Genomic DNA, 13,481 nt, shown 5'->3' with positions numbered 1-13,481 from the left:
CTTTCCCTGTCACCCACAGCCAACCACAGCAAATATCTTAACTTACCAAGATAGCTTCAAACTCTCTGAGCCCAGGGGGCCAAACAAGCTTTTTTAAATGTGTGTAGATGGAAGGGAGCAGGTTAGGTGGGGACAGCGCGGCACCTCCGCTCTGTCTGAACGCACAGCAACTCATCAGCTCCAGCTGATGGCTGCCTGTGGGAAAACTGGTCCAATGAAGAGGGAGCTCCTGATTTTACAGAGGAGCAGGAAAACTTTGATTTTTGTATTGTGAAATCTTTCAATTATAAAATGTTGGCTCGGCCCGTTAATCACAGATTTGAGACCTCTGGTGTATAGCCTTCCTGTCTTTTATTTTTCCCCATAAGCATGTGTGTGTGTGTGTGTGTGTGTGTGTGTGTGTGTGCGCGCGCGCACGTGTGTGCGTGCGTGCACATGTGTATAGTGAGCTCCTTTGGGACTGTGTGTCCAGTTCCTAATGCCCCTTAACCACTGTCCACAAGGGTGTATGATCCAGAAGCCATGTTTCACAGGATCCCATTCTCTAGGACATAGTTGGACCAACCAGAGAGGTCTCTCCTTGGGAATTTGGAATAAGGAACAAGACCGAGAGATACAGGATCTCCCTGTGGCTGGGTCTGCAGCATGAAGAGACAGGAACAGGGTGCAGGGTCCACGTCCCCCTGTGTGCACTAGGGGGTTCGGCTTGGGTGGTGTCAGCTTTCCGTTCATCGGTTCTAGCCCCTCACTGAGGCCTGGCTGGTCCCTGAGACATTCCTGTCTCCTTAGAACAAATCCCCCCCTCTGGCCTGAGTTAGCATTAGTGGGCCTCTGGTCCTTGCAACCAGAGTCCCAAGTTAGACGAGATAAAAATACACGGCAACACATAGATGAGTATTTTTTATAAATGAAATGATAGGCTTCCAAATGACCTTTCAGTGCCATCCACTTTCACCTCCACCCTCACGCCAGCGGGAACATCCCTGTTTATTTGCAGGGGAGGAAGGGCAGTACCTGTGTCTCTTATGTTTCTTGGAACTTTTCTTCTTCTTTTTCTTGACAGGCGATGGGCTATATGATGGGGACCTGCCGGGGAGGGGAGACACACTTCAGAGGGAGGCTTTGAGGGCCAGGGTTGGTTTCATAGAGACCCTTCTCCAGCCCCCAGACATGCCTCAGCTCTTTCAGTAACACACATCAAGGATGATAATTTGTAGAGTTAGTTTGCATTTGCTTCAAATGTTACCATGTATTTTACTACAGGTATTATCTCATTTAATCCTTCCACACACTTCTTAGGTAGGTACAATTGCTACCCTCCCTTTTCAGACAAAGAAAGTGGGGTTCGAAGAGGTAAAGTGACTTTTGCCCAAAGACACACAGCTAAGAAGGTGGCTGAGCTGAGATTCAAATCAAAGACTCACTGATCCCAGGGGCTTTGCTCTCAATCACTATAGCACCCATAGCTGCCCGCCTGGTCAGGCCATAAGTATTTATTTTTGTCTGCTGCCCTCTTCTAAAACTGCACATACTTTAAAGGTCTCTCCTCTGCTCCACCCTGTGTCTCCCTGGTAAGACCAAACCCCTGCAGGAGATCTCGCCAGGATGCACTCCGCACGGTGGTGCCATGAAGGGGTAACCCGAGAAACAGAGACGCCCTAGAATCATTATTATGACTCAAGGCTGACGTTCGGGTAACCCGAGTTCCAATTCTGACTCTACCATAAATTTATAAGTCACCTCAGGCATGTCACTGCTCACTCCAAGTCTCCTGTTCTCCCACTGATAAAATACCAAGGTTGAAGCATATCAGGAGCTGCAAGCTCAATGCCAACACAGGCCGGCCTCTCAGATAGCTTAAATGGATGCAGCAGGTCGCAGGGGGGCGGTGGGGGGCGGGGAGCAGGGGAGACAGTAGGGAGTGGTGAGGCCTGTGGTGAACCAGAGAGCACCTGACCCAGGGGTATGGATGCTTCTCAGATCAGCTGAAGGTCCAAGGTAGGAATGCAGGCCTGGGCTTCTAGAGCTCCTGCCTTTTGAATAGAAGTTGCCAGAAAAACATATTTTCGTATGACATCTCCTGGTTTTAAAATATGGCCACCAACTAAAAAGACAAAAAACACTTCGCAGGTCAAATAAAACATGTCTGCAGGGGGATATGAAGGGTTGAGAAACAATCGGACTTAGGGAATCATAGCACTTGTCCCCAGAGAGTGCTCACTGGACATACTGAATGAATGAATGAATGAATGAATGATGGGAGTCTGATCCCTCTGGTTTCCTTCTTTTTTTTTTTTTATTTATTTTTTTAAATTAATTAATTAATTAATTTATGGCTGTGTCGGGTCTTCGTTTCTGTGCGAGGGCTTTTCTCTAGTTGTGGCAAGTGGGGGCCACTCTTCATCGCGGTGCGCGGGCCTCTCACTATCGCGGCCTCTCTTGTTGCGGAGCACAGGCTCCGGACGCGCAGGCTCTGCAACTGTGGCTCACGGGCCTACTTGCTCCGCGGCATGTGGGATCCTCCCAGACCAGGGCTCGAACCCGTGTCCCCTGCATTGGCAGGCAGATTCTCAACCACTGCGCCACCGGGGAAGCCCTGGTTTCCTTCTTTGACGTGTTCTCCTGTCCATACCTAAAATCAGGAAGCTCAGGCCACTTACCCCAATTCCACCCCTCGCCCTAGAATGGCTGGAACTCAGGGTCTTCATTCACAGTCCCCTCTGGGTCCTCTTTGGGCCTAGCCCCTTAGAACTAGGTGAAAGGGGTGTGGAGGGAACAGGGCCCCAGAAAACCTCGAGTTAGGTAGGGCCTGAGTCATCCAGACTCTGCTCTCTGCTGCCCCCTGCAGGCTCCTTCAAACACTGCCTCCAAGGTTTGCTGGGATTTTTAACTCGCCCCTCTAAGGAACATCTCTTTGACCACCCCTTGGGGTGTGGAACACTGAACCTGCTTTTAGTCTAGGGATTGACAGCCTAGAAGAAACTCTGACAATATTTTTAAATACAAAAAAATTAAAAGGTACTGTACACAGAAAAACCTCACAGGGTACAAAAGAGTCAACAGCTGGCCAAAAATATAAAGTCCATTATCCTTGGCATTTGCGTGTGGTGGAAGCACCTGAGGAGCCTGGAATCAAGTGTCTGTAGGTTCTGTCACCTCCTCTCTGAGACTTTATTTTCTCATCTCTAAAATGGGGATAACAGCTATAAGAGAAATGAGTCATGGTGACTAGAGTTGACAATACTGTACTGCTAAGAGAATAGATCTTAAAAGATCTCATCACAAGAAAAACCATTGTAACTATATGAGGTGATGGACAGGTTAGCCACACTTACTGTGGTAATCATTTAGCAACATAAACATATGTCAAACCATGACGCTGTAACCTTGGACTAATACAATGTTATAGGTCAATTATATCTCAATAAAACTGGGAACATTTTTTTTTAATAAAAATAAAATGGGGGGGCTTCCCTGGTGGCGCAGTGGTTGAGAGTCCGCCTGCCGATGCAGGGGACACGGGTTCGTGTCCCGGTCCGGGAAGACCCCACGTGCCGCGGAGCAGCTGGGCCCGTGAGCCATGGCTGCTGAGCCTGCGCGTCCGGAGCCTGTGCTCCGCAACAGGAGAGGCCATAGCAGTGAGAGGCCCACGTACCGCAAGAAATAAAATAAAATAAAATAAAAAAATAATAAATAAATAAATAAATAAATAAATAAAATGGGGATAATAATGCCTGCCTGCTAGATCGTGGTCAAGCGTAAAAGAGATCATGGAGATCACAGTGCTTGGTACAGCCGCTCACACACGTGAGGTCTCCAAAAATAAGTAAGTAAATATTCATGGTCATAACTATGCTTCAGACTAGTCATTTACTATGTGCCAGACACTGAGACAGCTGCTTCCACATCCACTTTCTCACCTAATTCTCATAAAACCCCAAGAGGCAGTTATTTCCACCATTTTACAGAAGTGGAAACACGCTCAGAGAGGTAAAGTGACTTGCCCAAGGTCACACAGCTAGTTAAGAGGCATAGAGGGGATCTGAATCCCAGGGGAGTCACTGTCTGACTCCAAAGCCCTTATTACCCCTCTTTTGTCCATTCCCCCATCTTCAGTGTTCCATGTCCCTTGGGGCCCTCACCTCCTTCTCTTCTTCCGGGTAGCTTTCTTCTTTTTCTTCTTCCCCCTGGAGGAAGGGGGTGGCGTCAAGTCTTTGCCTTGGGAGGCACTGAGGGGAAAACAGAACTGGGTATTAGAGGACACAGGGTTCCCCAAACCCCCAATCAGGGTTGTTGCAGCTGGGAAAGGATCCAGTTCCTTGGAGGGTGAAGGACCCATAGTGAATAGTTAATTACCACCTCATGGCTGATTTGGTTACACTTCAGATTAAATGCCTCAAATAAGGAGTTAATGCTGACCTAATGAGACAGATGCTGTACGTTACCCAAACATCAATTGATTAGTTAAATCAGAGTTACAGAGGTTAACTGCTCCTTAATAGATTTATTATTGAATTTGCAAATGGCTCACCTTGGTAAATAAATCAGTTTTTAAATAATTAATCGGCAATTCAGCACCCTCTCTCCCCAATACAACGTGCCTGTAGTTCCTGCTGGAAATTAAATAGGAGGCAGAAGGTAGGTTAAGTAGCAGCTGATTATTAAAAGTATATTTGCCAAGGTCTAATGTAACAAGATCCATTTCTTACATTGCTTCACGGAACCTCAAAAATCTCCACTCTTCAGGAATAATTATTTGCTGTTCAATTAAATTCAAAGGCTCAGGCTGCAGTTAAATGAAGTCAGGTTATCTCCTTTTAGAACTGGGGCAGGCTCCAGGGATTTTTTTTAAAGCATTATCCCATGGCAAAAAGATATGGTTTTGGATGAAAAACTGCTTGGGAATTGAAACATGCCAACTCAGCTGAACCTCTTTGGGAAAACAGATTATTAATAAAATGTTACTGGCATTATTAGTAACAACACAGCTACCGTTTATTCACTTATTATGCAACAAATGTTTTATATACTTTGATGCTCACAAAAGCACTTTAAGGGTGTTATGATTTTTTTTAACATCTTTATTGCAGTATAATTGTTTTACAATGGTGTGTTAGTTTCTGCTCTACAACAAACTGAATCAGCTATACGTATACATATATCCCCGTATCTCCTCCCTCTTGCGTCTCTCTCCCACCCTCCCTATCCCACTCCTATAGGTGGTCACAAAGCACCAAGCTGATCTCCCTGTGCTATGCGGCTGCTTCCCACCAGCTATCTATTTTACATTTGGTAGCGTATATAAGTCCATGCCACTCTCTCACTTCGTCCCAGCCCACCCTTCCCCCTCCCCATGTCCTCAAGTCCATTCTCTACGTCTGCGTCATTAGTCCTAGTCCTGTCCTGCCCATAGGTTCTTCAGAACTATGGGGTTTTTTTTTACATTCTATATATATGTGTTAGCATACGGTATTTGTTTTTCTCTTTTTGACTTACTTCACTCTGTACGACAGACTCTAAATCCATCCACCTCACTACAAATAACTCAGTTTCGTTTCTTTTTATGGCTGAGTAATATTCCATTGTATGTATGTGCCACATCTTCTTTATCCATTCATCTGTCGATGGACACTTAGGTTGCTTCCACGTCCTGGCTATTGTAAATAGTGCTGCAGTGAACATTGTGGTATATGACTCTTTTTGAATTATGGCTTTCTCAGGGTATATGCCCAGTAGTGGGATTGCTGGGTCATATGGTAATTCTACTTTTAGTTTTTAAAGGAACCTCCATACTGTTCTCCATAGTGGCTATATCAATTTACATTCCCACCAACAGTGCAAGAGGGTTCCCTTTTCTCCGCACCCTCTCCAGCATTTGTTGTTTGTAGATTTTCTGATGATGCCCATTCTGACCGGTATGAGGTGTTACCTCATTGTACTTTTGATTTGCATTTCTCTAATGATTAGTGATGTTGAGCAGCTTTTCATGTACTTCTTGGCCATCGGTATGTCTTCTTTGGAGAAATGTCTATTTAGGTCTTCTGCCCATTTTTTGATTGGGTTGTTTGTTTTTTCAATATTGAGCTGCATGAGCTGTTTATATATTTTGGAGATTAATCCTTTGTCTGTTGAGTCGTTTGCAAATATTTTCTCCCATTCTGAGGGTTGTCTTTTCATCTTGTTTATATTTTCCTTTGCTGTGCAAAAGCTTTAAAGATTCATTAGGTCCCATTTGTTTATTTTTATTTCCATTACTCTAGGAGGTGGATCAAAAAAGATCTTGCTGTGATTTATGTCAGAGTGTTCTTCCTATGTTTTCCTCTAAGAGTTTTATAGTGTCCAGTCTTACATTTAGGTCTCAAATCCATTTTGAGTTTACTTTTGTGTATGGTGTTAGAGAGTGTCCTAATTTCATTGTTATACGTGTAGGTGCCCGGTTTTCCCAGCACCACTTATTGAAGAGGCTGTCTTTTCTCCACTGTATATTCTTGCCTCCTTTACCAAAAATAAGGTGACCATAGGTGCATGGGTTTATCTCTGGGCTTTCTATCCTGTTCCACTGATCTATGTTTCTGTTTTTGTGCCAGTACCATACTGTCTTGATGACTGTAGCTTTGTAGTATAGTCCGAAGTCAGGGAGCCTGATTCCTCCAGCTCTGTTTTTCTTTCTCAAGATTGCTTTGGCTATTTAGGGTCTTTCGTGTTTCCATACAAATTATGAAATTTCTTGTTCTAGTTCTGTGGAAAATGCCATTGGTAGTTTGATAGGGATTGCACTGAATCTGTAGATTGCTTTGGGTAGTATAGTCATTTTCACAATGTTGAATCTTCCAATCCAAGAACATGGTATATCTCTCCATCTGTTTGTATCTTTAATTTCTTTCATCAGTGTCTTATAGTTTTCTGCATACAGGTAGGTCTTTTGTCTCCTCAGGTAGGTTTATTCCTAGGTATTTTACTCTTTTTGCTGCAATGGTAAATGGGAGTGTTTCCTTAATTTCTCTTTCAGATTTTCCATCATTAGTGTGTAGGAATGCAAGAGATTTCTGTGCATTAATTTTGTATCCTGCTACTCTACCAAATTCATTGATTAGCTCTAGCAGTTTTCTGGTGGCATCTTTAGGATTCTCTACATACAGCACCATGTCATCCGCAAACAGTGACAGCTTCACTTCTTCTTTTCCGATTTGGATTTATTTTATTTCTTTTTCTACTCTGATTGCTGTGGCTAAAACTTCCAATACTATGTTGAATAACAGTGGTGAGAGTGGACAACCTTGTCTTGCTCCTGACCTTAGAGGAAATGGTTTCAGTTTTTCACCACTGGGAACGAAGTTGGCTGTGGGTTTGTCATATATGGCCTTTATTATACTGAGGTAAGTTCCCTCTATGCCTACTTTCTGGAGGGTTTTATCATAAGTGGGTGTTGAATTTTGTCAAAAGATTTTTCTGCATCTATTGAGATGATCATATGGTTTTCATCCTTCAGTTTGTTAATATGGTGTATCACACTGATTGATTTGCCTATATTGAAGAATCCTTGCATTCCTGGGATAAACCCCACTTGATCATGGTGTATGATCCTTTTAATGTGCTGTTGGACTCTGTTTGCTAGTATTTTGTTGAGGATTTTTGCATCAATGTTCATCAGTGATACTGGCCTGTAGTTTTCTTTCTTTGTGACATCTTTGTCTGGTTTTGGTATCAGGGTGATGGTGGCCTCATAGAATGAGTTTGGGAGTGTTCCTCCCTCTGTTATATTTTGGAAGAGTTTGAGAAGGATAGGGGTTAGCTCTTCTCTAAATGTTTGATAGAATTCGCCTGTGAAGCCATCTGGTCCTGGGCTTTTGTTTGTTGGAAGATTTTTAATCACAGTTTCAATTTCAGTGTTTGTGACTGGTCTGTTCATATTTTCTATTTCTTCCTGATTCAGTCTCAGAAGGTTGTGCTTTTCCAAGAATTTGTCCATTTCTCCTTTTCTAAGAATTTGTCCCGGTTGTCCATTTTACTGGCATATAGTTGCCTGTAGTAATCTCTCATGATCCTTTGTATTTCTGCCGTGTCCATTGTTACTTCTCCTTTTTCATTTCTAATTCTGTTGATTTGAGTCTTCTCTCTTTTTGTCTTGATGAGTGTGGCTAATGGTTTATCAATTTCGTTAATCTTCTCAAAGAACCAGCTTTTAGTTTTATTGCTCTTTGCTATCATTTCCTTAATTATTTTTTCAGTTATTTCTGATCTGATCTTTATGATTTCTTTCCTTCTGCTAACTTTGGGGCTTTTTTGTTCTTCTTTCTCTAATTGTTTTAGGTGCGAGGTTAGGTTGTTTATTCGAGATGTTTCCTGTTTCTTAAGGTGGGATTGTATTGCTATAAAGTTCCCTCTTAGAACTGCTTTTGCTGCATCCCGTAGATTTTGGGTTGTCATGTTTTCATTGTCTTTTGTTTCTAGGCATTTTTTGATTTCCTCTTTGATTTCTTCAGTGATCTCTTGGTTATTAAGTAGTGTACTGTTTAGCTTCCATGTGTTTGTATTTTTTACAGATTTTTTCCTGTAATTGATATCTAGTCTCATAGCATTGTGGTAGGAAAAGATACTTGATATGATTTCAATTTTCTTAAATTTACCAAGGCTTGATTTGTGACACAAGATATGATCTATCCTGGAGAATGTTCCATGAGCACTGGAGAAGAAAGTGTATTCTGTTGTTTTTGGATGGAATGTCCTATAAATATCAATTAAGTCCATCTTGTTTAATGTATCATTTAACACTTGTGCTTCCTTATTTATTTTCATTTTGGATGATCTGTCCATTGGTGAAAGTGGGGTGTTAAAGTCCCCTACTATGATTGTGTTACTGTCAATTTCCCCTTTTATGGCTGTTAACATTTGCCTTATGTATTGAGGTGTTCCTCTGTTGGGTGCATAAATATTTACAATTGTTATCTCTTCTTCTTGGATTGATCCCTTGATCATTATGTAGTGTCCTTCTTTGTCTTTTGTAATAATCTTTATTTTAAAGTCTCCTTTGTCTGATATGCGATTGCTACTCCAGCTTTCTTTTGATTTCCATTTGCATGGAATATCTTTCTCCACCCCCTCACTTTCAGTCTGTATGTGTCCCTAGGTCTGAAGTGGGTCTCTTGTAGACAGCATATATATGGGTCTTGTTATTGTATCCATTCAGTCAGTCTGTCTTTTGGTTGGAGCATTTAATCCATTTACATTTAAGGTAATTATCGATATGTATGTTCCTATTACCATTTTCTTAACTGTTTTGGGTTTGTTACTGAAGGTCTTTTCCTTCTCTTGTGTTTCCTGCCTAGAGAAATTCCTTTAACATTTGTTGAAAAGCTGGTTTGGTGGTGCTGAATTCTCTTAGCTTTTGCTTGTCTGTAAAGGTTTTAATTTCTCCATCAGATCTGAATGAGATCCTTGCTGGGTGGAGTAATCTTGGTTGTAGGTTTTCCCCTTCACCTCTTTAAATATGTCTGGCCACTTCCTTCTGGCTTGCAGAGTTTCCGCTGAAAGATCAGCTGTTAACCTTATGGGGATTCCCCTGTGTGTTATTTGTTGCTTTTCCCTTGCTGCTTTTATATTTTTTCTTTGTATTTAATTTTTGATAGTTTGATTAGTATGTGCCTTGGCATGTTTCTCCTTGGATTTATCCTGTATGGGACTCTCTGCGCTTCCTGGACTTGATTATTTTCTTTCCCATATTAGGGGAAGTTTTCAAGTATAATTTCTTTGAATATTTTCTCAGTCCATTTCTTTCTCGTCTTCTTCTGAGACCGCTATAATTCGAATGTTGGTGTGTTTAATATTGTCTCAGAGGTCTCTAAGACTGTCCTCAATTCTTTTCATTCTTTTTTCTTTATTCTGCTCTGTGGTAGGTATTTCCACTATTTTATCTTCCAGGTCACTTCTCCGTTCTTCTGCCTCAGTTACTCTGCTATTGATTCCTTCTAGAGAACTTTTAATTTCATTTATTGTGTTGCTCATCATTGTTTGTTTGCTCTTTAGTTCTTCTAGGTCCTTGTTAACTGCTTCTTGCATCTTGTCCATTCTATTTCCAAGATTTTGGATCATCTTTACTATCATTACTCTGAATTCTTTTTCAGGTAGACTGCCTATCTCCTCTTCATTTGTCTGGTCTGGTGGGTTTTTACCTCGCTCCTTCATCTGCTGTGTATTTCTCTGTCTTCTCATTTTGCTTAAATTACTGTGTTTGGGGTCTCCTTTTTGCAGGCTGCAGGCTCATAGTTCCTGTTGTTTTTGGTGCCCCCAATGGCTAAATTTGGTTCAATGGGTTGTGTAGGCTTCGTGGTGGAGGGGACTGGTGCCTGTGCTCTGGTGGATGAGGCTGCATCTTGTCTTTCTGGTGGGCAGGACTGCATCCAGTGGTGTGTTTTGGGGTGTTTGTGACCTTTGTATGATTTTAGGCAGCCTCTCTACTAATGGGTGGGGTTGTGTTCCTGTCTTGCTAGTTGTTTGGCATAGGGTGTCCAGCACTGTAGATTGCTGGTTGTTGAGTGGAGCTGGGTCTTAGCGTTGAGATGGAGATCTCTGGGAGAGCTTTCGCCATTTGATATGATGTGGAGCCAGGAGGTCTCTGGTGGACCAATGTCCTGAACTCGGCTTTCCCACCTCAGAGGCACAGGCCTGACACCTGGCCAGAGCACCAAGACCCTGTCAGCCACACAGCGGCAGCTCTGTCCCTCGCTGCGCCTCCTGGGTCATGGCCTGCTGCTGCTGAGCCCGTCTCCTGCTTCTACCTGTGGTAACCCAACAGGAGCAAGGGCAAGCAGACGGTCTCGAGAGGGTCTGCTGCTGATCGGTGGCCAGCCTCGTTCTCGTCCCTCGCCCCGGCAGCAATCCAGCAGCTGCAGTCGGGTCTCCTTTCTAACAAATCCTAAAGGGGTACTCAGATGACACCTTGTAGAACTTTCTGGGGATCAGGGTCAAAGAGCCTGTCAACATAGTGGCGACTGCTAGCTGTTACTTCCGAAAGGACGCTCGTGCGGATTGGGGTCTCCGTCAGGCACGCGATCTTGGTGCTATGATTTTTACTGTCTCGTTCTACAGGCGAAGAAAACCAGGCTCAAGGGAGTTGAACTGTCTTGCTCACAGCTGCACAGTAAGGAAGTATCCGAGTTGGAATTTGAATCGAGGCCTGTGTGATTCCTAGCCTGAGAGCCTTCCCATAAAACCAGCTGCCTTTTCACACTTGTTTGTGTGGCTGATCTTTTGGAATTTTCTCAACTCCTTACAAAACATCATAAAATGCTGCCATAATTAATTTCATTCTAAGAATCTGGTATTTACAGTTAGTAGAAAAAAACGATACAGTGATTAGAATATATGTTAAGGTTTCCGCATTGTCAGCCAATAAAAGTCATATAGCCATATGTAGAACAGTTTCAAGAGAGTCACTTTTAGCAGGTTAAAAATAAAAATCATGGGGATTAAGTACCTAGCTACTTAACTACACTTACATGTTATATAAAGCACACAACACAGCACACATATCCAGGAAGCAAACAGGCCGCTTGTGTAAGCACGGTAAGCCACTTCCAAATTTTTCCTTCAACGAGGGCTTGACACAGAGTAAGAGCCTAATAAACAGTTGAGTGACCAAATGAGGGATGAATGGATGAAATAATTTAGACACGTGTTAAATCATCTTGTTTCATATAAACACTTCCCAGTGTAACAGCTGCCAGGAATTTGAGAAAAACTGAAAACATTTAAGGCATAAATGCTTAAGGAGAAAGAAAAGACCTTTTAAAAATGTGTCTTATAAAATAGAGAAAGATTTTATTGTTTCTGTCAATTACTGTCACTTCATTCTTATACCCCAGGGCCTCAGGGGAGCAAGGTTTGGGAACCACTATCCTAAACTCAGATTTAAGTGATGAGATAAAACCCAAAAGCCCTACAGAGAAAGACAAATATCATATGATATCATTTATTTGTGGAATCTAAGAAAATGATACAAATGGACTTATTTACAAAACAGAAATAGACTCACAAACATAGAAAACAAACTTATGGAGTGGGGTGGGAGGGGGGAGATAAATGAGGAGTTTGGGATTAACATATACACACTATATATAAAATAGGTAAACAACAGGGACCTACTGTATAGCACAGGGAACTAGAATCTGAAAAAGAATATATATGTGTGTGTGTGTGTATATATATATATATATATATATATATATATATATATATCTGAATCACTTTACTGTACACTTGAAACTAAAACAACTTTGCAAATTAACTATACCTCAAAGAAAAAGTACTGGTAGGGGAAACAAAAAGCCCTTGAATCTGGATGGATTTGATGTCTGCGAGCGGGGTAATTAACCCCCTCCCTAAATCCCAAATGCCTTTCCCAGTCTCCCGGGTATGCCCTTGCACACAGTGGCGCGGTAGGGCCAGAATAGTGGTTAAGTGCACCACAGTGACATAAGGGGCGGTTAAGCATGTAGCAGTTAAGTATGCAGCGGTCACATATACAGTGGTTCACTACACAGTGGTCAGATACGCGGAGGGGAAGTACGCAGCCATAAAGAATGCTGGCTCCAGAAACGGACACACTTGGATTTGAACTACTGCTCTATTACTTCCCAGCTGGGCGGCCTCTATGAGTATCATTTTCATCCTGTAAGATGGGTATAAAACATGAGACCTGTGTCCTAAGTTCGTTACAAGGAACGAGGGAGCTTACTTATGCGATGTGCCCTGGACCAGCACGGAGCAAGTTACAGTAAATGTAGTGTCTATTATTATAATTATTAGGATTTTGATTATCACTAGCAATAGGTTTATCATCAGTATTGTGGTTTTTACTCATGTCAGAGAGCAGGTCACAGATAGGGGAAGGGAGCAAGGGTCCTGGACACTCTACAATCGAATGGACGACACGGCATCATTTTTAGATTATCATGTCCAGAACCTTCTCTTCCGGCTCCATGAGACTCCAACTAACATCTTAAGGTCCTCTTATATTCCAGGCTCACTGTCAGGATCTCTACACACCTGATCTGATTTAATCTTCACTCAACTTTGAGAATTAGACCTCAATATCCCCATTTTATAGTTGTGAAAGCTGAGGCTCACACAAGAAAACAAACTTGCCCAAGGTCACTCAGTTAGTAAGTGATGGTGTGCAGGTTTGAACGCAAGTCCCTACAACACACTAAGTCCCCTTTGGCTGTTTAGGAGTCAATGTTTTGAAAGTGTGGAAATTCCCTTCCCCTCCCCTTTTCTCTCCATCTCCTTCAGCCTCTTATGGAAACAACTTTTTTTTTCTGTTTTCTGGGGAAAATCCTCCAGAACCGATGTTGAACCTCACTTCTTCAAGCTGATAGGACTTAACTGTTTCTCCCTCATTGAAATCACGGCCTAACTAACTAAAGGCTGTAGCCAGCCTGGGTAGAGGGCACCCTGGGTGGAGAAGCAGACTTCATCCATGA

At 42.5% G+C, this 13,481-nt stretch overlaps 1 protein-coding gene across 1 annotated transcript in view; it reads right to left on the bottom strand.

Annotated features, from left to right (window-relative positions):
• The window catches only part of SRRM4 (serine/arginine repetitive matrix 4), a 166,760-nt gene that overhangs the window by 34,974 nt on the left and 118,305 nt on the right, over window positions 1-13,481 (bottom strand). Inside the window, exons 3-4 of the mRNA XM_007464864.1 lie at window positions 4,143-4,229; window positions 1,015-1,086 (exon numbers count right to left, since the gene is read on the bottom strand). Of these exons, the coding sequence (XP_007464926.1) occupies window positions 1,015-1,086; window positions 4,143-4,229 (159 nt within the window). The remainder of the gene's footprint in view (window positions 1-1,014; window positions 1,087-4,142; window positions 4,230-13,481) is intronic.

This window comes from Lipotes vexillifer, unplaced genomic scaffold, assembly GCF_000442215.2.
Source record: "Lipotes vexillifer unplaced genomic scaffold, Lipotes_vexillifer_v1.1 scaffold2030, whole genome shotgun sequence".
Classification (NCBI taxonomy): domain Eukaryota; kingdom Metazoa; phylum Chordata; class Mammalia; order Artiodactyla; family Lipotidae; genus Lipotes; species Lipotes vexillifer.
This window is presented reverse-complemented; position numbering and strand designations above follow the sequence as displayed.